This window comes from Chelonia mydas, chromosome 4 (assembly GCF_015237465.2).
Source record: "Chelonia mydas isolate rCheMyd1 chromosome 4, rCheMyd1.pri.v2, whole genome shotgun sequence".
Lineage (NCBI taxonomy): Eukaryota > Metazoa > Chordata > Testudines > Cheloniidae > Chelonia > Chelonia mydas.
In genome coordinates this window covers 92000548-92023514 of record NC_057852.1, presented here as the reverse complement: position 1 = coordinate 92023514, position 22967 = coordinate 92000548, and the positions used below count along the sequence as shown (strand labels likewise).

The 22967-nt window shown below is 40.7% G+C and overlaps 1 protein-coding gene across 3 annotated transcripts in view; it reads right to left on the bottom strand.

Moving 5' to 3' along the window:
- Positions 1-20026, bottom strand: part of TEC (tec protein tyrosine kinase) — an 87746-nt gene extending 67720 nt beyond the window's left edge. Inside the window, exons 1-2 of one of the 3 annotated variants that reach the window (XM_027833238.3) lie at positions 19855-20026; positions 3780-3962 (exon numbers count right to left, since the gene is read on the bottom strand). In XM_027833238.3, the coding sequence (XP_027689039.1) occupies positions 3780-3917 (138 nt within the window). In that variant the 5' untranslated portion in view covers positions 3918-3962; positions 19855-20026. Of the gene's footprint in view, positions 1-3779; positions 3963-7182; positions 7333-19854 lie in introns of those variants that run through there. The other 2 variants (XM_027833237.3, XM_027833241.3) reach the window with 2 other exon arrangements.
- Between the last annotated feature and the right edge of the window lie 2941 nt (positions 20027-22967).

Here is a 22967-nt window from a genome sequence, read left to right as displayed (position 1 = left end):
GACAGCTTTTATTATTTAAATAGCATTGTGACACATTATCATAGGTAGGACATGTCAAACCAAGAACAGAATCTGTGTTCTGCACAGCTTATGGTTAAAAAGATCAGTCCTGCTCCAACTGATGATTGCATACGATACAGTTCATTAAATACACACTAGCATTACAAGAATAACATTTCTCTATGGTTGGCTCCCTTTTGTTGTTATAAATATATATAATATTCCACTTCTGTTACCAGACATACTCTGTATCTAATTTTGTTTCTTTACTTACAGTCATGAACCACCCACCATTTCTCTTGTGCATATTAACTAATTGAGTCCATTTTAATGGATTGGCCCAGTTATTGAACTAAGGTCAAGTCCCGGGTTCCTCATTCATTTTTTACTCAGTTATTCCTCAGGCAAACACTGCGTCAGAATTTCAAGCCTCAGCTTCATTGGCTACATGGGGAGTTGTGCATGTGCATCCAACAGCAGAAGATGGCCCAGAGTTCTTAAATATGTCACATTTGACGGAGACTGGTACCACTGCAACTGAGCGTATAAGGAGATACCCTGGTATCCTCTTGATAATTTCCCAGCCTTACTCATCAACCTTAACTGTAAACATCAGCCCTAACCTGCAGTTTAGCTCTATGCCATATCCATATCTATCCTTTATTAACAATGCCCAAAAACTCAACCACTGTACTTCAGCCAGATAACTGATTGAGCAGAAACCCTTCAACTGTTCTACTATAATACAGTAAAGATATAAGAACCAGAGGCACTGGGACTACTTTAGTATTGAATCATCAGGTTTGTCTACATGATCTAGTTCATAGATATACCATCAACTAACTTACTGCAGATAAAAATCTACAACCTCTGCCAGAAATCTAAAAAACAGACTCTCTTCCACTTCACTTATTCAGTGACACAAAGGACCACTAACATCAGTGTTTCAGAGAGGCCTTCATGTGTCAATCCTTTCTATTTACTATACAGCAGAAATATTGTTAAAATGAAGTTATTGAAAAATATGTACCCTGTCTCACCAAACTTAGTACCCAGAGAGAGAGAATGCAAAATTGCTTCAGATAATACTCTGAGTCAAATCAATGGAAGCCCAATTAGCATCCAAAAGAATTTCAGTCAAAAAAGAGAGATTCCTCAGGGTGGCAGTGAAAAGGGGTTAGTTAACTTCACCTTTATTTTGAGCCAGAAGTTAACTGAGACAAGACATGCATGGTTAGGTAACTGTTCCAAGAAGCTTTTGAAACCAAAGCCATGTGCCCAGAAAATTGAGGGATTAATCCACGTCCCAAGACAAGTACACCTGTGAACTCTGTAGTCAATATAGTAATACAAGTATACATCTGGGCCTTGATCCTCCACTATGTCTAAGCTCTGCTCTCTAGTGGAGAGTGGTGGCTGCTGGGATCCGCTTGCACCTCTCTGATCTTTGGCTGCATGCCCCAGCAGAAGTTAGAGCAGCAAGGGGCCTACTCTAAATTCTGCAACTGGTATAAACTTTGTAATACACTATTATCCAGTAGAGAATCAGGCACAGTGGCACTCTGCTCCACCATGCCCTGTTGTGCCCCTCCTTCCCCTTATGCCCTGGATGGGGCATCTGACATAGGAGGCAAGAGGGCCACCTCCACCAACTTTCTGCAGGTGGAAGCACAGAAGGAATTCTCCACTGGCTATCTCCAGCCATTTAAGGCTAGTTTCTGCTGCTTAAACTGCACAAAGCAGTCTTAGTGGAGCAGAGAATCCAGCCTTTGATTTTGAGGATATTTTTGTCCATATCAGGTGTAGGTTGTCTGATAAAAATGATTCCAGAGCTCACTTGAGGGTGAGAGAATTTGTCTATGCTACAAAAATTACTTATTGCTGACCATAGCTGAATTGGTGCTCACAATGATTCAGCTGCCAGTGTAGCAAAGAACAAGCTTGTGTTCTGCTTCATTTCAGTAGCCACAGTTAAATGAGTAGAGCAGTGTAAAGGAGAGAAAAATTTGGCTTATCTTGAGTTATTCACATCAAATACTGTCTCTCCTGTGATACAGCAGAGTCAGGGAGCACTGGCAGAGAGGAGACATATAAACCCTAGGATAATCAAGGCGTGGTTCCCTGTAGACTAGGAAAGGTTACTACAGGTTAATTGGAGCACCTGTAGTCAATTAAAGCAGTCAGGGGTTGTGAGGAAGGAGAGAGGACTGGAGTTTGGAGGTGTGTTGCTTAGAGGTGAGAGACTAGAGAATCAGAGGAAGGGAGACTCCTGAGGACTAGATGACCTCCTGAGGTCCCTTCCAACCCTGATATTCTATGATTCTATGACTCTGCCCCAGCAGGGCAGAGAGACTCCCTCCCCCAGTGTCAAGGACTGAGGGTAACCCTACTGAAGAAGGTAAGAAACCTGCAGGGATTGAGAGGGACTGAGGCTCAGAGTGAGGGGCAAACCAGACCCCTTCCCTCCTCTACCACCTTCCTGGGCCACTAACAGGGTCCTTGGTACCCCAAGAGCAGCAGCAGGGGCAGTGTCCTAACCCCCCCCCCCCATACACACAACACACCCCCACACCAAGAAAAGCTTGGGACCCAATACTGGCCATTTTGCCACATTCTTACATTTACATGAGCTAAATTCAAAGGGAAGTAGAGCCTGCAGATAAGGGGAAAAGGTCTACATGGGGTTGTACAGTAGACAAGGCCACAAGCAATTTTAATCCTGGCCTTTCCTAACTTTTGCAAAATGCTAGATTTTTGCAATCTCAATGTTCTTGTAATGTAGTCTCTTGTATATAATAATGTATGAAGCAAACACAATATTGCTGCTGTAATGTAGCCTGACGGTATTCTCTGTCTTAGTGTATGCTACTGGTTCCTGTCTCTTTGGGTGTGTCTTTGCTGCAGAGTTAGCCTGGGTGTGAACAGTCATACTGCAAAGTCATACCCAAGTTACTGTGTCCTCACCAGTGCTGTGCTCGACAGTGTGTGTCGCTAAGATTCTGGGGGCATAATCCATGGTTCTTTGTGCTGAACTCTATAGTTCTTTCACAGTGAACTCTGAGAACTTGTCAATCCTTCTGGGCACAAAGTGGAAATTGTGGGAAGGCACTGGAGGAATATCAGCCCTTGAGTGATTTAGCTAGCGTCCTCAGTGAAAAGTGGGCAGGTTACCAGCCTGATCAAAGGCAGAAGCCAGGCTCTGACCCTTATCCTGAGGCGTGTCTGCTAGCCCAGGTTGAAAACACCACCTAACTCAGGTGAGAGATTTTTTATGTGTGCATGGGGGGTTGGAGGGAGTATTGCATGAGTGCCTATACTGACTCTGCAAAGAAGACACGTGGGAGTCTTAGGCTCAACAGGGGTTGTAGTACTCAACAGCGGTTGTAGTGCCCTGTAGGAAATGGGGTACCTTTAAACTTCCTGCTGTAGCTTAAGCCTTTCTAACACAGTACTCAGGAGGCTGAGATTATCATCCTGGCTTAAATACTTCTCAGAAAGTGGTATTAAAATCATTTTATGGATTAATAGTTGACAGAGACTTTGATTAGATCCTTGTTTACACTTGTTTTTGAATGGATTGATCATTTAAGTCTCCATAAATCTGTGCTATCCATCAGGGAAGTGATGGATAATACCCATTCAGTAGCACCCACAGCTATCCCACCTCCCAGAACAGAAAAGATTCAATATATTACAGGAAGAAAACCATTAATACAAAAAAGCAAGTCTTTTTCTCAAGAAAGAACAAAGGCAATGGAATATAAAACCTTATCTCCTACCTCTGCTCGACCTTCATAGTATGTCAACATTGATTCTGTAAGCACGAAAAGCCTTTCTTTGTAATTTAAGGGAGAAGTCCTTTTCTTCTGTTGTGATCTTTTAATCAGAACCTCCTCTAAGATAGGGTTCACATTCATTTTGGCCACTTGATATCTCGGTTTCCAGCCATTGAATATCAAATCCTGTAAAGGGCGGGGGAGAGAAGAGAGCTTTACTATACTATATTAGACGTTTGGGTGAAAAAGAGGCCGATAGATTAATATAGACTGTTTGTATTGTTGCATTGAAAAGGGATGGTGCTCGCAAGTGAAGCTACCTGAAAACTTTGGAAAATATAACTCTGATCCAACATCCTGGAAATTAACAAAAGTTAACTATTAGACAGGAATGTTCAAACACTGTTCAACTGAGGGCTACATTGGCACATTGCCAGGAGCCTGAGGGCTGTACCTGACTGACAAAAAATTAAGTTCATTGCAGTACCCCATATCTTGTGTATGGATACCATATGGATCAAAATGGAGTATCACATGCTTAGATCTACAGTCTCCATGAGCCACAATTCTATATTCACTCTAAGGCTAGGCATGAGTTTTATTTAAAATTTGGACTGTACATCAGAGACTGTTAATCAGCCAAGGCTGGTGTAAGAGATCATATGCAGAGGATTGGTGTGTACTAGAGGCCTTACTGATATGTTATCTCTAAATAACTCCCCATAAACCTTGAGAAATACTTCAGATAAATAACCATTTAAAACTGTTGCACAATAAGAAGTCTATATAAATAACAGTTCCTTCCTACTGTAATCATGCTGATCATGACAGTTTCAGCAGTTGGAAAAAAATCTTTCATGCTCATTATTTTTATAACTCTCTCACGGTTCATATTTTTTAATAGACATCATGAATTCAACAGGAAACTATTGTTCAGAGGCAGGAATTCAAGATGGGGATACAAGGCAAAAGAAAAGTGGCACAATCAGTACCAATTTGTTCTGACATTTATTTTAGATACACTGGGCCACATTTTCAAAATAGCCTCCATTTGTGCACATGTAATTTTGCATATCATTTGTATACATAAATGGTAATATACAAAAAGTGAATATGCAATAGAGATCATGTTTTGAAAATTCACCTCAAATTATATTGGACAAGATTTCAGAAATGATTAGTGATTTGGGGTACATCATTTTTTGGGTGTCCAATTTCAGAAAGTGCCAAGTACCTGGTTCTCATAATCAGGCCCCTTTAAAAAGTGTCTCAAATTGGGCACCTAACAATTGGGGCACTCAGAATTGCTAGTCACCTTTAAAAATCCTGATCAGTGAACTCACACAGTCTTTATGTAGATATCAGACCTGTTTAATAGTCTTCCCACTGTAATTGGTACCAGTCAGATGGAGTTGTGGGTGTTCAATATCTCTGGAAGTTGGGTCTTCAATATCTCAAGTTTAGCGCCCCAAAACTAAAGCACCCAATATTAGTGGACGTGTTTGAAAATTTGGGCCAAAATGTCTTGTGAAGTCTAAGATTAAAAATGAGCTCTCACGTGAGGCACTAGTGACTGGAAATGTCAAACTTTGGAAAAAAAAACAAGCTCTAGGCAAATACTGAAAGTTCCCCAAATCAACAAGTGAGAATTTTTCCCTTCCACCTATAAACAGGTATCTTCAGCTTTCTAAAGGTTCTAATTTATGGCTGTTATTTATCATGTGCCTGGAGGCAAAGGCCTTCCCATTAATGAGAAAGGGAGTTCAGTGTCCAAATCCATTAGCACATCATTGCACAACTGAATGTTTCAAAATTCATTCAGGAAATATATGTAAGTTTGTCCTTATAAATTCTTGGTGAACTATACAGATATAGAATGGATAAAATGACCAATCTCTCAATACTGTGCTAAAAATATTCAAAAAGCTACAAACCTCCTCAAATATTACATTATAATAATGAATTTTAAACAAAATTTGGGTGCCTTCTGTGTCGCTGCCCAGTCCACCTTTTGCTTTAGTCTCCATCTAGACCCAAATAGTTAATAAATTTTAAAAATTGTTTAATGTTACATCATTTATGGTGACAGCATGTGAAATTATAACCTTCACCTCTTCTGCTAGTCTGGTCCTGTCACTGAGTGCCCCTTGTTGTTTGTGCTACCAGCTCTCTTACCCTCCTCCCCATACATCTACCTGCTCACCTGCACAGATATAGATTCACTCACAGCAGCTATTCCATCCTCTCAAAGTACTGTATATTTGTGCATCTACTACAAAATTAGTCCAGGGTTTACATGTAAATTTAAAAACTATGAAAACAGATTAGAAATTTACATCTAAAAGGTGATAAAAGTTGAAGTGGTACTTTTTATATTCTTATAAATATATAGCTGGCTAAAGAGTAACAAGAACTTTCTCCCTCTCTCACTCATGCATGCACAGGCATATATATGAAAAGTGTGTGTGTGTGTGATTATATATATATTATATATATACATACACACACATACTTCATTTTGCTGATCATTTGATAAAACTGCTTTCCTGTGGTGAAGAAAGATTGTTATAGCTAGTACTCGTCTTATCTACTCACATCACTTACTCAGGCATCAAATTTGGGGATCAGTTTGACACTCCTTTTTAAAAAAGAAAAGATCAGACATAGAGTTGATAGGAGAAGGATAGGTAAGAAAATACAAATTCTTCAATGACTTAAAAAATATTCAGTGCTGACTGCAGTCCATCTTAAAATATTCCTGTCTACAATTTCTTCCTCCCTTTCCCAATTTCAGTGTCTGTCTGTCTCTCTCTCTCACCCCCATTGTATTCTGTTAAACTAATTGCTGTTCCAGATGGCAGGTGAAAGTGATACCAATCAATATTTGCCTCAGTTTGTAATCCCATAATTCTATTCTGTTTTAAGCATTTAAAACCTACAGAGGCATGTAAGACAAAAGTAAAATTAACTGGGATTTCAAAACTGCATTGCCAGCCATCACTAAATCAAAACAGTCCTAAACCACAAAAAATACTTTAAACAAAGACAATGCATTTTTTCTAAAAAAGATCAGTCACTATCAACACTGTGGAAACACAATACCTGTTTGCTACTGGTGATTATTTACACTGAAACATTGTTTAATGCACACCCCTATAATTAGGAACCAACTCCCCATTTCACATAATTCTAACAACATATTACTATTTGAGGAGCTTAGCAGGATCTACTGTAGAATCTGTAGCTGATTACATAACTGTACATTTTTCAGGCAGCGGGGGCTTTTTATCCACAACTTCCACTCCTAAAAATGAGTCAGCATAACTCAACCCTCACACATTATTTTTAAACTTTCCTTTTCAGAATAGTAATAGCTCTTAGAAGAGTCCAGCACAATCTAACTTACCTGTAAGGCACCAAAATATCAATACCTGTGCTTCATCACTGCAGGTTTTGATTCTTCCTTCTGCAACTTCGTTCAAGCATTCTACTACTTATTAAATCATTATTTAGAAACTGAAACTGCCCTCCATTGACACATCACTCATCTTGTTCCAGCCAGTTGTGAGTTTCAGGTTGCCACCCTTCCAGATTTTCACAATACCTGTTGTCAAGGATCTGCCCCAGTTCTTGCAGGCCTATCTCACGTGGTAGCAATTATAATCTAATTTGCAGAGTTGGTGAGTACCCACAACTACCATAGAAGTCAGTGGGAGTTGCAGTGCTCAGCACCTCTGAAAAATCAAGCCATTAATACCTTCCAACTTTATTTTAGGTGTCAAAACTTTGTGTCAATATGCAATGAGTCAACTTTACATGAGGCAGACATGCAAGTGTACTGGCATGGCATCACAACATGCTTATTTGGTTCCTCATAACAAATACCAATAGGTGAGAACCTTACTCCTAAATCTGTCAATATACATGTTAAATACTATTATACAGCACTTGTCATCTGTAGAGATTAAAGCTCTTTACAAAGATGCATATCAGCATTCCCCTTTTCCAGATGGGGAAAAGTGAGAAATCTGACTAGTGTCATGTTACGAGTCAGAAGTAGAGCTGGTCCTGGAACCCAGATCTTCTACTCCCATTCCCAACCACTGAATTGTAGTCTCTCATTGAAACAATTATTCACTGTGAGCTTGGTGATGAAATTTAAAGCATTTATACCAGCTGAAGAAATGTTTTCAAGCTTTAATGTTAAGCTTCATAGGGATGATAAGCATTTCAGAGTGGATGTTCCAATAAATAGCAAGGGGATAAGGCAGCCAAATCTGGCCTGCACCTTTTTACATCTAAATAATGTCCTATTGGATTTTCACTTCTTGATGAACCATACAGACATTTGTGCAAGATGAAATCTGACAGAATGGTTCAGAAAAACAGTGGAAATAAACCTTCCACCAACAATCTCAAATGTTACCGGAAATATGTTTGATACAAATCTGAATGTCATTAGCCAGAATAGCAAAACAAAAAATAAAACCCAACTAAACTCTTTATATTCTTTCCAAGTTTTGACTCCACCTTAGGTATGATAACATTTATCTGGTAGGTTTCATGTTAGTCTGTATCAGCAAAAACAATGAGGGGTACTTGTGGCACCTTAGAGACTAACATGTATTTGGGCATAAGCTTTTATGGGCTAAAACCCACTTCCTCAGATGCATGGAGTGGAAAATATAGAAGGCAGGTATATATACACAGTACATGAAAAGATGGGAGTTGCCTTACCAAGTGGGGGGTCAGTGCTAATGAGACAATTCAATTAAAGTGGAAGTGGGCTACTCTCAACAGGAGGAAAAATCACTTTTGTAGTGGTAATGACGCCAATGTAATCAGGGTGGCCCATTTCAAACGGTTGACAAGAAGGTATGAATAACAGTAGGGGGAAATTAACATGGGGAAATTAGTTTTTGTAGTGACCCATCCACTCCCAGTCTTTATTCAGGCCTAATTTGATGGTGTCCATCAAACTGCAAATTTTCAAATTAATTCCAGTTCTGCAGTTTCTTGCTGAAGTCTGGTTTGGAAGGTTTTTGGTTTTTTTGTTGAGAAATTGTCACTTTTAAGTCTGAGTCTCCAGGGAGATTGAAGTGTTCTCCGACTGGTTTTTGAATGTTTGAATTCTTGATGTCTGATTTGTGTCCATTTACACTTTTGCATAGAGACTGTCCGGTTTGGCCAATGTACATGGCAGAGGGGCATTCTGGCACATGATGGCATATATCATATTGGTAGATGTGCAGGTGAACGAGCCCCTGATGGTGTGGCTCATGTGGCTAAGTCCTATGATGGTGTCCCTTGACTAGATATGCAGACAGAGTTGGCAATGGGGTTTGTTGTAGGGATAGGTTCCTGGGTTAGTGTTTTTTGTTGTGTGGTGTGTAGTTTCAGGTGAGCATTTGCTTCAGGTTGGGGGGGCTGACTGTAAGTGTGGACTGGTCTGTCTCCCAAGGTCTGTGAGAGTGAGGGATCATCCTTTAGGATAGGCTGTAGATCCTTAATGATGTGCTGGAGAGGTTTTAGCTGGGGGCTGTAGGTGATGGCTAGTGGCGTTCTGTTACTTTCTTTGTTGGACCTGTCCTGTAGTAGGTGACTTCTGGGTACCCTTCTGGCTCTGCCAATCTATTTCTTCACTTCACCAGGTGGGTATTGTAGTTGTAAGAACGCTTGATAGAGATCCTGTAGGTGTTTGTCCCTGTCTGAGGGGTTGGAGCAAATGCGGTTGTATCTTAGAGCTTGGCTTTAGATAATGGATCGTGTGATGTGGTCTGGATGAAAGCTGGAGACATGTAGGTAAGTGTAGCAGTCAGTAAGTTTCCGGTATAGGGTGGTGCTTATGTGACCATCACTTATTTGCACTGTAGTGTCCAGGAAGTGGATCTCTTGTATGGACTAGTCCAGGCTGCGGTTGATGGTGGGGATTTAGAGACTAAATTTGGTAGTCTCTAAGGCGCCACAAGTACTGCTCATTATTTATCTGGTAATTCATGTTCTGTGGAGCAAAGCCACTATGCTTAACTGATGGGCTCCCATCCAGAAACTGGTTTTTAAATCTCTCCTCCTCCTACCCTGCACAACTGTTCTTCTCCAAGCTTTGTTTTGCCAGAATCAGACAAATGAATTGCTTGAAAGTACCATCAGTCTGGGACTGCTGTTTACATAATAGGCTAAATATTATGTTTATAATGTTAATTTCCCTGCTTCAATTTAAAGAATTGATTTTGTAGAAAGTTTGGATGGGTACGGTTTCGTAGCACGTACAGATATCTCAATTCTGATCCCAAATCTGCAACCCTTACTCACATTGAGTAGTAGTTACTCATGAGTAGCCAGTGTGGGATTAGTCCTGTGAGTAACTACCACTCATCATGAGTAAGGATTGCAGAACTGGGTCCTATGTTAGTTAAGAGGTGAAAAGCAGTAAGCCTTCTACCTCTGTACTCAGTCTGCTAGTATATTGTATGAAACCGATAAACAAATTTTAAAAAAATCTATTAAAGGTAAATTTCATAGAAATATAAATATAGCAAACTGGTTGTTACCGAAGTCTGTCATATGATTTCAAAAGTGGAAACAGAAAAAAAAAAATGCACAAAGGGAGATTTTAAGTGTATTAATGCTACCAGAAAGGAGAAGTCAAAACACGTTGGTTTGCTTTTGATGAAAGCAGAGACTCTCAAACTCCCACTCCTCTCTGACACGTGCTAGTTTTATTTTAAACAGCAAAAATGTGACTCAGTCAAATTTTAAGACAGACTTCAAAACTGTACCCAAAGATGTGCAAAACCTCAATCTGTGTGAAAATGGGCCTGTGTGTAAATTGGATTACTAGATATAATTGTCCACAGTACACATGAAATGCATTATTTGCAAGGGCAAATAATTGCACAAGCAAAATTTAAAGTTAGGAGATTAAACAGTAGCATAGAGGCTAAGGGGCATCTCGTGAAAACTTTGCCTCTAGCAGATTCTCTCAGATGAGTGGGATTTCAGGGTGAAAACCACACTCTGTTCTTTGTGATGGCAAAACGCAAACACACATTCCCAGGGAGTGAGGCACTATGTTTTTCACAACTACACTTTTTTGTTTTTTAAGCTTGTGGTACGCTATATACAGACTTGAGGAGATAAAGACATGCCTTTGAACACCATTGAAGTACACGGGATGCAGAGGGCCTGGTTCTGTTCTCATTTAATTCAGTGTAAATCAGGAGTAACTCCATTCAAGACAATAGTCACAATTGAGTAAAAATAGCTCAAGATCCGATCCAGGCCAAAGAGCTTTTTCAATTATCAGAGGGGATAAATGGTCAATGCAATTCTGAAAATTAGAGGTAGTCTCTCTTAAAGAGTCAGGCTGCATGGATGTGTTTCACCTTATCAGACTGGACTAGTGATTCATCATATCCAGTATCCTGCCTCTAACAGTGGTTTATATTACTTGCCTCCATAAAAGGTGAAATATATCCACAATTAAGTGGGAAAAGCAATATGGAGGTTCCTTCTTGATCCCTGAAATTAAGAGTTTACACTTGGTAGCATGAAATGTGATTCCTCTTATCTTAGCATGTTTAATTACAAATGGTCATAAATGTATCCAGACTCTCTGTTATTAAAGCCACAACTCTTGACTATGACCTCCTGCAATAGGTCATAGGATTTGCCATAGGATTTCCCCAGGCTGACTACAAGTTATTCTTTCCTCTCAGCTCCCTAGGGTGCCTTCTTCATTTTGCCTCATGGATGGAAAATACTTTGGGCTGAGAACTGAGTGACTTATTTTGTGCCTTCTGCAGCACCACTCTCATTGCCACACTTGAAAAGAAAGAAAATAATCATCATGTATGAAGTTTTTCTTTTAAATATGCCTGCTATTAACTTGGAGCAACCCCTGTTTTCATATTATGGAAAAAGGAGGGACTGATCAGATTTTATTATCTCAATCTTTTTTTAAAAAAAGAGTTCTTACTCATTCTCTTTGGGCTAAACAATCCTAGTTTTGGCTTTCTTCTCACAGGTAAAAGCCCTGTAATATGTATAAAGTTACTCAGACTATATTGCCTTTAACTGCTACGTTCAAATCAAATCCCCTTTTGTATTTGTGATGTTCTTTACCTACTTGGTGCAAAAAATTAAAAACCAAACAGTCAGGTACACAGAAAAGTAGGAGCATGAAAAATATTCCCAGAGAGCTATACAATTAGCAACATTTTTCTCATCATATTGTTCTTTGTTTGCTAGAATCAGCTGATCTATTTCAAGAAGATGAGTTTGTGAATGAATCTAGTGCTTATGAAAGAGAGGGAATCATGGCTCTTTAACAGTAGTGTCAGGAGTAGTAAATACTGCTGGTATACAACTCTTGCATCATACTCTAGTCCTGATTAACCATAAATCCCCTTGTTGTTCCAGTCTTTCTCAAGCAGAGACCGTTATTCACAGTATATTGTGTAGTGGTCATGTGGCATGCACAAGGGAAGACTAGGAATAGATTATGTGAGATTTGGAATCAATATAACCCCTGACCCCAATAGCTCTGTTTTTTGTACCTGAACTGTTCCTCTAATGTAGCATTTCTCACACTGGGGGCCCCGACCCAAAAGGGGGTTGCCAACCGATTGTAGGAGGGAGGGGGTCACGGTATTGCCACCTTTACTTCTGCACTGCCTTCTGAGCTGGGTGGCTGCAGAGTGGCGGCTGCTCGCCAGGTGCCCAGCACTGAAGGCTGCGCTGTTGCCAGCAGAAGTAAGAATGGTATGGGGGAAGGGGTCATCACTTTTTTTTGTGGGGGGGGGGGTCATCAGAGCCTGAAATATTTTCAACAGGGGTCCCAGAAAATAGTTTGAGAGCCCCTGTTCTAAAGTATGTTTACAATAACTTTCAATAAGTTCCTGCTTTTAGACTAGTTCCTAGTGAGTGAGCAATTCACCTTCGAGAACTGGAAAGAACTTAGAGAACTGAAGCTCTGCCGCTTAAAAGGTGTCATGAATACCTTAGTATGGCTGTGAGCACAAAAGTGAAGAAAGAAAACAGTTGTTGACTATCAATTTAAATATTAATCATACACACTTAGACACATACCATACATCTGATGAAGTGAGCTGTAGCTCACGAAAGCTTATGCTCAAATAAATTTGTTAGTCTCTAAGGTGCCACAAGTACTCCTTTTCTTTATACCATACATGGTGTGCGTAATCTTTAAAATAGTTTAAGTAATATTTTATATTTATTGTTCATGTCATTGCCACACCTCTTCTGCGAATAGAGAATCTTACTTCATTCACAAGAGTTATTTCAGTCCATGTCTCTATCTAGAAACTAATTTTTAAGATCCTGTTAAAGTAACTTAGTGTCAGCAGTAAATAGTCTAAGTAATATTGGATTAGCAGGGCAGTATAGATATATAGAGAGATATAATAAAAAAAATTTTAACTCTCACAAATAACATTTTGCACTAGATTGTAACTTTTCATGGAAGGACTGTCTCTTACTCTTTGTTTATATAATGCCTAGCACAATGCAGCCCCAATCCCACTTATGTCTTCTAGAGAAATCTCCTTCATCAGTGGCCAGAATTATGTTACTCACTATAAATTTGAGAGAGTTGGCAATACTAATTGTGTCTCACACATTTGAAGTGGGCAGGGGAGCTCAAAAATCAGGAGGCAGTAAAAAAAAAAAAAAAATTGTCTAAATTTTTTAGGCACACTTTTATGATTTTTTTTTTTTTTAACTTTTGGGGTTGGCTTTATTCCTAGAGTAGCTATGCGTGTACTTTGTCATATTGGATTTTGCCAGATCCAAACCCTCCCAAAGTATGGAAAAGCTTCAATCTGAACTTTGCAGCTTAGACCCATTTCTAATTAATACACAAAGTATAGTACAAACTCAACACCTTTTTTGTCTACTAACAAACATTAACTTTTTTGTGTAATGGGAAAATGCTCATCTGGGACCCAGAAAACCCTGGACAGTTGGACAGGGACTACCTAAGTAGAACCAAGACCAAAAGCAGGTTTTTCATTTCAGGCTTGCAGGGTTAAGGAATCTGGGCAGGAAGAGTTAAATTGCTGTGAGAATAAATGGGGCTGAGGCTCATTCCTTTTATATCTGTCAGCAGGGCCCAATAAATGAAAGACACATTTGAACTAGTAAGAAGATTTTGTTGCATTTGTGGGTAAATTTTATTTGTTCATTCACAATCAAGGGGAGACTATATTTATTTTGTTCTAGGACCTATTTTCATTGGTAAAAGAGGAGAATGAGTGCTAGCACTAGCATGCATATGTACGTGAGCTCACCCTGTAATGGCACTTTATTGAGCTAGAGAAACGTAAGATGGTAGGGAGCAGAGTCCATTAATTCTACTGAGCGTAGAGCAGCCAGAATTTATCAGCTCTGCAATTCTGACCATGCAGTTTAATCAAAGACAGAATTGCTACCTCAGGGTTTCTTCTACTACAAGTTTCTCTTGATCGGGAGAGCAGCACTCCACAGGCTTAAAAAGTAGGTAACGTTGAAATTTGGGAGGAGAACCTGGTGATCTTTGTAGCAAGTTCCTTTTTCGTGTATGCTGCTCTGGTGATCAAGAGCTAGAAAAATGTCTACTCTGATAAACTAGAGTCTGCAGTCTTGTTCCTTTTGGGAATTCTAAAGGCTGTTTGCACAGTAGCAATTGGCCTACTGTTCAATATTAATTCTTGTTGCACGCTTGGAAGGTAGGTAAGTTTTTCCTGTAACATCTCCACAGCTGGTTTTCTCACTAATTTTATATTGACAAAGAACAAAGGGCTAATTTAAATCTTTCTGACACTTTGGGGAACATCAAACAAATGTCATACCAGAAGCAACATTTGGGGCAAGATGTAAATCTTCAGAAAAACCACTATCTCAAATCGACATAGGGATGGCACTCCCTATTTGTAAACACTTTTTTTAAAAATTATTTCTACCAAAGGTAGATTGTTTGAATCATCTGTTTACTCAAGCCCTACTTCCTTCTCTTCATTTAACTATTTCTGTAGACCAGCACTTAAACAGCATAATCACTGATCTTTTTACTCTTATACAGAAATCAGACCACATCCCAAAATATTTTTAAAAACTCATACCACATGCAATATCAAACTAGCAAAAGAGTGCCAGTGATACGCACATTTTACCAGAGTGTTTCTTTATACAGTTTTCGGTATGACATAGGCTTTTTCCTCTGTACCATCTGTTCACCCCTCTAAATTGTTCACATAGTTTGAGAGAGCCAAATTGTGTCTTTAGCAGCTACCTGGATACAGTCTTGTTTTCCCAGTGCAAATCTGTGACTAAAAGAGCTAATGCAATACTTGGATGTATAAACAGGGGAATCTCAAGTAGGAATCAAGAGATTATTTTACCTCTCTATTTGGCACTGGTGTAAAACCAGTTCTGCTATCTACAATTCAAGAAGGATGATGATAAATTGGAGCGGTTCAGAGAAGAGCCACAAGAATGATTAAAGGATTGGAAAATATACCCGATAATGACAGACTCCAGGGTCCAGATCCACAAAGGGCCTTAAGCTGATCATTGCACTGCCTAACTTGTAGGTGCCTAGAAAACTACTGGAACAATGGGATTCACAAAGCCTGAGTTGGGCCCTAGGCTCCCTACACAATGAAGGGGACAGGAGAAATAGGTGCCTGAGAATGCAATCTACAAAAGCCAGTATCCAAGGTGGGGATCTGCCTAAGCTAGTCCCGGGGGAGATACCTACAAGAGGGGTGTGTCCTAAACCCTACCTGTCTCACAAAGATAGGACTGCAGGCAGGTGCCCATCTCTGCTAGTGATCCACAACCAGAAACCCTTCCCAGAGTCAGACAACTGCCTAAGCTGTTTCTAGTGAGAATGAGTTAGGTACCAACCTCATTCTACACAAAATGGCCAGAGGAGGAGTAGGTTGTGGTGCCCACCTTATAACATTTAGCCTGGTGGTTAGAGCACTCACTATGAGATTAGGCCAGAGAGAGTGATTCTACGGCCTGGTGGCTAGGGGACCCACTTAGTAGGTGGGAGACCAGGGTCCAATCCCCCTTCTCTATTTATCCAAAGTGGAACAGCCTCAACAGAAGAGAGACCCACATGAAAATATCCCATAGTTCAGTAGTTAGATCATTCTCCTGGGAAGTGGGAGATCCCTGTTAAAATCCATCAGACACAGGGCTGTATTGAACCTGGGTCTCTCACATCCCAGGTGAGTGTGCTAAACCATGAGCTAAAAGTAATAAGGTGGGTGGTGCCGTGGTGCCTCCTCCAGACAGTTTTAAATGGGACCCAATTTGGTAGGCATACTCAGAGGCTACCTACCAGATCAAGCTCTATGGGTCAGATAGATGTTCCTCTGCTTATCTGGTTTGAGGATCACATGGGGCCTTAGGTGGGAGGTAGGCATCTGGATGCCTAGAGTGAGGCAGCAGTGCACATGTCCAGAGGCAGAAACTTAGGTACCTAGGGAACTTTCACAGCAAAAACTCAGGCAGCAAATAAATTTTAGGTGCCTACAGGGGTAGCCAGCAGCCAAGGGTTTTGTGGATTGCACAATAGTACTTAAAACTGGGACTTAGGCACCTAAGTACCTTTGTGGATCTAAGCCTAGGAGTTCAATCTATTTAACTTAATAAAGAATATTATGGGGTAACTTCGTTGTAGTTTATAAGTACCTGAATGGGGGACAAAAATTCCATAATAAAGGGTTCCTCAATCTAGCAGACAAAGGACTGATTAGATCCAACAGCTGGAAGTTGAAACTAAATTAATTCAGACAAAAAATAAGGTGCAAATTTTTAACAAGGATAAATAACAATTGGAATAAACTACCAAAGGTTGTGGTAGATTTTCTTTTCCATCACTGGCAATTTTTTTTAAATCTAGATTGGATTTTCTTCCAGAAGATAATGCTCTAGTTCAAAAAGGAATTAATTCAAGACCGTCCTATGGCCTCTGTTATGCAGGAAGTCATGTCAGATAATCACAATGGTTCCTTCTAGCCTTATAATGAATAAATTATTTAAAATAGCTGGATCTCTCATGCAAAATTATAATCTACAGTTATTCAGAGTCTAAACAATCTATCCAATTTTTAGTTGTTTCAACCATTTACTAATGAAATATCATCCAGATGCATGGATGAAAAACAAGATAATGCCAGGAACTTTCTCTATACACACAACTTAGTATAAATGTATAAGAAGCAAGAAATGCAAAAGGACATTAAATTTCTCTGTCATTTTTGAGGATTAATTCTGATGAAGATAAATATTTCTCTCCCCCTTAACCAGAAAATATTTTATTAGATAAAACTGATATTGCCTCGATCTGGTGTTCAGGAGCTAGATAGTTTATTGACCTTGGCCCTAAAAGGATCTCTGATGGGGGTCATCTATGCCAATCAGAGTACCCTTTTTCCCTCTAAAGATTAATCTTTTCTCCCCAAGTACCTAGGTAGTTGGGTGGTACAATATGATTACCATGAGCAACCTCAGTAAGGATGTAGACCCTGTCTACATTCAGGAATTCCTCTCTAGGCCTCATTTCAGTAGACCTCTCACTTTTTAGGGATTCTGCCATCATGCTTTAGCAGGCTCTTCGCTGTATTGGCCTCTACAGTGAGGAACTATAATCTTCCTTGATACCCATCTCAGTCCATCCCACCCTACTTTCAAGAAACCCCTGAAATTGTTTTTCTTTTCCAAATGCATGTTTTATTCTGACTACTGTCAGCCCTTGTGTGTAGAACCTCCTCTTTTCCTCTAGTCCTGTTGTAAAACCAACCCTTATTATTTGTCATGGTTTTAGTTTTGGGTAAAGCTTTATATGGCATGGTGTTTTTTCTGCTTTTATTATCCTTACTGTAAATAATTGTCTGATGGGCTTAGTCTGAGGCAGAGGGTGACTTATAATTCCCAGCATGAAAGGGTGATAATCAAATAAATACCAATCACTGCTATTTGGTTCCTGTTTTATCAAAAAAGACAGAAATGACATACACATTCCAGCTGACTCTCCGCTTTCCCACTCTGCCAAATATAATTTTTCACTTTTTTATATTTCTAGTCTAAAATGTGTATAAAAACCGAGTGGGGGGGGGGGGGATGGGAGACGACAGGCTATGAGAAGGATACCCTGAGGTGGAAATGCCTATTTATTGAACAATAGGTTTTATATGAAGTTTTGAGGCCAAATTCAACATTGGTAAAGCAGGTGCAATTCTATTGACTTCCAGAGGGTTGTCCAATTACACAACCAATTAATTTGGCCCCAAATGTATACAGGGCCCATTGGGATGAAGAGAAGAGGGCCAAATTTTGGTCCCTTTATTGTCAGTGGCAGCTCTGTCACTTACTTCAGTGGGATAAGGATCTGGTCTCTTGTATTACATAAAATACTACATGTAGCAGCATGCCATGGTTGTTGATTGCTTATACAACGTGACTCTATTGGACCACTTTGTCCATAGGTTTTTAAGAAAAATATATACTAGAACTAAACTCTAGGATATAAACACCCCATATTTTGGGACTACTTGAATCAACAGTTATTGTTTGTGCCGTTCTACATAGTAATGAAAATATTTATGCCACAGATGCAAACCATACAGCAGCTCTTAGTAAAGTCATGTGCATTCCTCAAAATGTCCAGACAGGAAAATCAGGCCTTTTTCATCACAACAGCCATTAATATACTATTGTCTTGATATTTCTTCCATGTTATCCGGTTATCTCATTTCTGCAGCACAGCTAATTTTTTTGTGTGTTTACATGCTAATGTTAACTTTTGTACAAACAAATGCATGCTATAGCATTTTTAAACTAAGGCTTAAATTTCAGCAGTGAGAAAGAAGGGGGACCAGAGAAAATAAAGGCAAATGAAAACAGCAAAACAAGTAAGACCTCACTGGCTAATAGAAGTTAGGCATCTTTTCACAATCACTGACTAGACAGCATGAAGTACAAAGTTGCATTGTCTTACACAAGACATTTTCTTTTTAGATTTGAAGATATAAACATCTGCATAAAAAATAAAGCATTTTACAGCTTATTGTGTTTACATGGTTTAATTTTATAAACAATGTACATTGACCAATCCTAAAACTACACATTTTAGTAATTTTAATCACTTTTTATATAGATTTCAAAAAAAATCGTGTGTCCAAAGGATTCTACAATGATGTTGGTTCTTTCTTAGTTACTTGATAAAAATCACAAGATAAAATAATATTATGACATCCCACCCACTGACTACAATGTTGTTGCAGGGCAAGACTGTTAATCAGTTCTATCTTATTTCCATTTTTAGCCATTGTAAACAACCATCCAAGTCTGATTTCTTAAAACATTAAAAATACACTGTATTTGTTGGGTATATTTTAGGTAATATAACAGACAATACACACCGCTGTGATTGCTGAGGGTGTTGCAGTGAGACAAATTTAAAAATGCATAGATAAAACCTTTCATCTACATTATCCCAATTTGTGAAACTAGCGTTACCCTTATCAGAAATAGAAAGCTCTCTTGATATTGCTCGCTTATGAAATGATCATGAAAGTCTATCAGGCCAGGCAGATAATTTACCTGTCTGCCTTTTTCCACTGACTGGTGGGATATATCACTTATTTGTTTACTCCCTTGTCCTCGCAGACAACGGGGGTGGGGGGGGCACATTAACAGCTAAAATGAACTATTATTTCAGATGAATCTATCACTGCAGTATCTAGGCGCATTCTACACGGTATGAATTAGGGCCAATTACCCCTTCCTTAGCCCTCCTGGATATGGCTCAGCCATCAATCAGCCTTGGTGTCACAGGTGCCCCAAGCCGGAAAGAGAGAAACCTCTAGGTAGGAGAAGCACACACCCTGCGAGTTGCCTCGGCAGAACTATTTCTTCCTTGTTAGAGCAGCTCCCCCACGCCCGCCAGGGGATGCAAACTGTCCGCTTCCTCCACCTAAGCCCCTCACCTCCCCACCTCGCTGCCACCCCCTGTACCAGCAGGTGGGAAAAGAGGAGCCGCCCAACCCAGCAGCGCTGCCCGTACCTGCGATCGCGGCTTGAGCCGAGCGCTGCTGCTGCTGAAAGAAGCTGAGCCCTGGAACTGGCGTTGCGGAGCGAGATTGCATTGAAGCCTAGCCCTCCCGGGGGAAGGTCACCAATTAGATGGCCGCCCCCTTCTCTTCCTCCTCCCACTGCCCCGCCGGAGAGCGGAACCCGGCAGCCCAGCCCCCTGGTGGGGCTTATGTACTTTCATTTTACAAGGCGGCTACGCTGAGGGAAAGGAAGCTGCAAGTTTTTCCTGTATCCTGCGCGCGGTGCAGCCTCCTCGGCCAAGTTTTCTGCTCTGCCCTTTGGATTTACTCACGAACCACCAGCTTCTTGAGGCTTGTGCAGCGAAATCTTACTGCACAGTGACAGGAGGGAAAACAGGGTTTAATGATTTGAAGGGCACCTAGTGACCCTGCATCTTCCCAAACCATTTATCATTTCCCTCCCCTCTCGCAGTCTGTCACCCATAAAACCAGACTCTCCAATTACCGTGGAGTTTAGAACTGTCCTTGCTTAGAGATCTCCAGTGCTGGCACGTGGAGGATGTCAGAGACTGTGTTTTGAAAAGACACATTGGCCCAAATCGGGAAATGTGGAAGTAAAAGCAAACCCAGATCTGAACTTCCCCAACATCTGAGTTCGGTTTTGGGTTTCAAGTCATTATAAACAGGGGTGTGAGCCACAAAATTCAGAGCTGGATCCATACTCTTTCCCCGCCCCCCAGTCGCTGGTTTTTGGATCTGGTAGACAATTTAGGATCATCTCTGTTTAAAATGTGAGCTGTTTTGCCCTGTGAGCGGGCACACCTTTTTTCTCCTAAGGAGAAGGCTAGCAAGCTCCTCTGGGAGCAGACAGCACTAACCAGATACCTATAGGCTTGTTCTGCCTGGAGGGGGAAGTTTAAAGGGGGGGGGGGGGACCCTTCCCCAGGAAGATGTGGTGCCTACTAGGGAGATGGCTGATTACAAAGATTGAGCAATAAGGAGAAAGTCTCACACCTTACATAAGATTAGGCATACTGGGTCAGACCAAAGGTCCATCTAGCTCTGTATCCTGTCTTGACAGTGGCCAGTGCCAGGTGCCCCAGAGGCAATGAACAGAACGGGTAATATCAAGTGATCTATCCCCATTGCCCATTCCCAGCTTCTGGCAAACAGAAGCTAGGGACACCTTTCTGTCCCTCAGACTGCGTGGATCAGGTATGAAGTTAGGATAAATAAAAGGAGAGGCTGGAGGCAGACTTTAACCTTGATTTAAACCTAGAAATAAGCCAAACCCCAAAAGGGTGATGAAAAGACTGGCCACTTTTGTCTTTTTCTCTGATTCTATATCAAGGGAAGGAGGGGGAAAGGACCTTTTCATTTTTATTTTGTTTGGAGAACCCCTTGTGTGCCACAAATGGGAAGGATTATGTAAATAGCTTCAGATTGTGCTATCTTGGGGATTCAGAGGAGCCACTCACCATATGCCCCCAACTGTGTTTTTTTTTTTTCAAGATCATGTTATAGATTTGGGTGGGAGGCGAGGGAAGGAGGAGTGAGGGTGTTGTACCAGACAGGACCTGTATGCAAATGATGAGTCTGTGTCACTGGTCTGCTCCAAAAGTATATTTATACACTCTAAAGCCACTTCTGCAGCTGTTGTTGAATTTCACCTCCTGGGTTACTGCTTGTAAATCCAAAGGAGTACTTGTGGCACCTTAGAGACTAACCAATTTATTTGAGCATAAGCTTTCATGAGCTACAGCTCACTTCATCGGATGCAGTGAAGCTGTAACTCACGAAAGCTTGTGCTCAAATAAATTGTTTAGTCTCTAAGGTGCCACTAGTACTCCTTTTCTTTTTGTGAATACAGACTAACATGGCTGTTACTCTGAAACCTGCTTGTAAATGATGGTTTCCATGGTGACTCACCACTCCCAGGTCACACAGACCAACCACGGGAAGAAGGAACACCTAAAAGTCAGTTCAAGGAAAAAATACCTTTTTTTAGATGATACAGAGAGGGAAGAGTTTCTTAAAATCTTAGAGTATATGTGTGTTGGGTTTTTTGTTTTGTTTTTTTTAAACACACACCAAACCCCTGTCATATGGAATTGTTTTTTAAAATGACGGCAAAAAAGGCAGGAAGAGTGACCCTGCAATTGAATTGTGGACCCAAAACTGCTTCTAATTCAGTACAATTTGTGCTCACATGCAATGACATAACATAAAGCTCAAAGTTAGTGGAGTAAGAAAGGGACAGAAAAGAATGATGGAGAGTAAATGGAGAAAGAGGAAAAATGTGAGTGCTATACTGGGACAAACCAATAATCCATCTAGCCCAGTATCCTGTCTTCTGACCGTGGCTAGTGCCAGATGCTTCAGAGGGAATGAACAGGGCAATTATCAAGTGATCCACCCCTTGTCATCCAGTCCCAGCTTCTGGCAATCAGAGGTTTAAAGACACCCAGAGCATGGGATTCTGTCCCTGACCATTTTAGCTAAAGCCATGGATGGACTTATCCTCTATGAACTCATGTGATTCTTTTTTGATACCAGTTATACTTCTGCCCTTCAGAATGTCCCATGGCAATGAGTGCCACGGGTTGCCTGTGCATTGTGTGAAGTGCTTCCTAGTGTATATTTTAAACCTGCTGCTTGTTAACTTCACTGAGTGAGCCCGGGTTCTTGTGTTATGTGAAGGGGTAAATAACACTAGCCTAGTCACCGTCTCCACACCATTCATGATTTTATAGATCAGTGGTTCCCAACCTTTTTTCGTTTGTGAACCTCTTAAAAATTCTGAATGAGGGTGAGGACCCCTTTAGAAACATTAGACATAGTCTGTGGACCTACACGGGTCAGCAGACCACCACTTGAAAACCACTGTTATAGACCTCTACCATAGCCCCCATAGCAGGGGTGGATTTACCATGAAACACACACTGCCCTGGCACAGGGCCCCCCAACAACAGGGGGTCCCAGGGCCAGGCACTCAGGCAGCTCAGCACTGGCACACCCCCTGCAGGGGAGCTGCTCCACAGGAGGGTGGCTGTGGGGGTAGAAGCTATGGGAGCAGGGAGAGAGGCTCACCCGCAGCCTCAGGGGAGCAGGCTCCATGCACCCC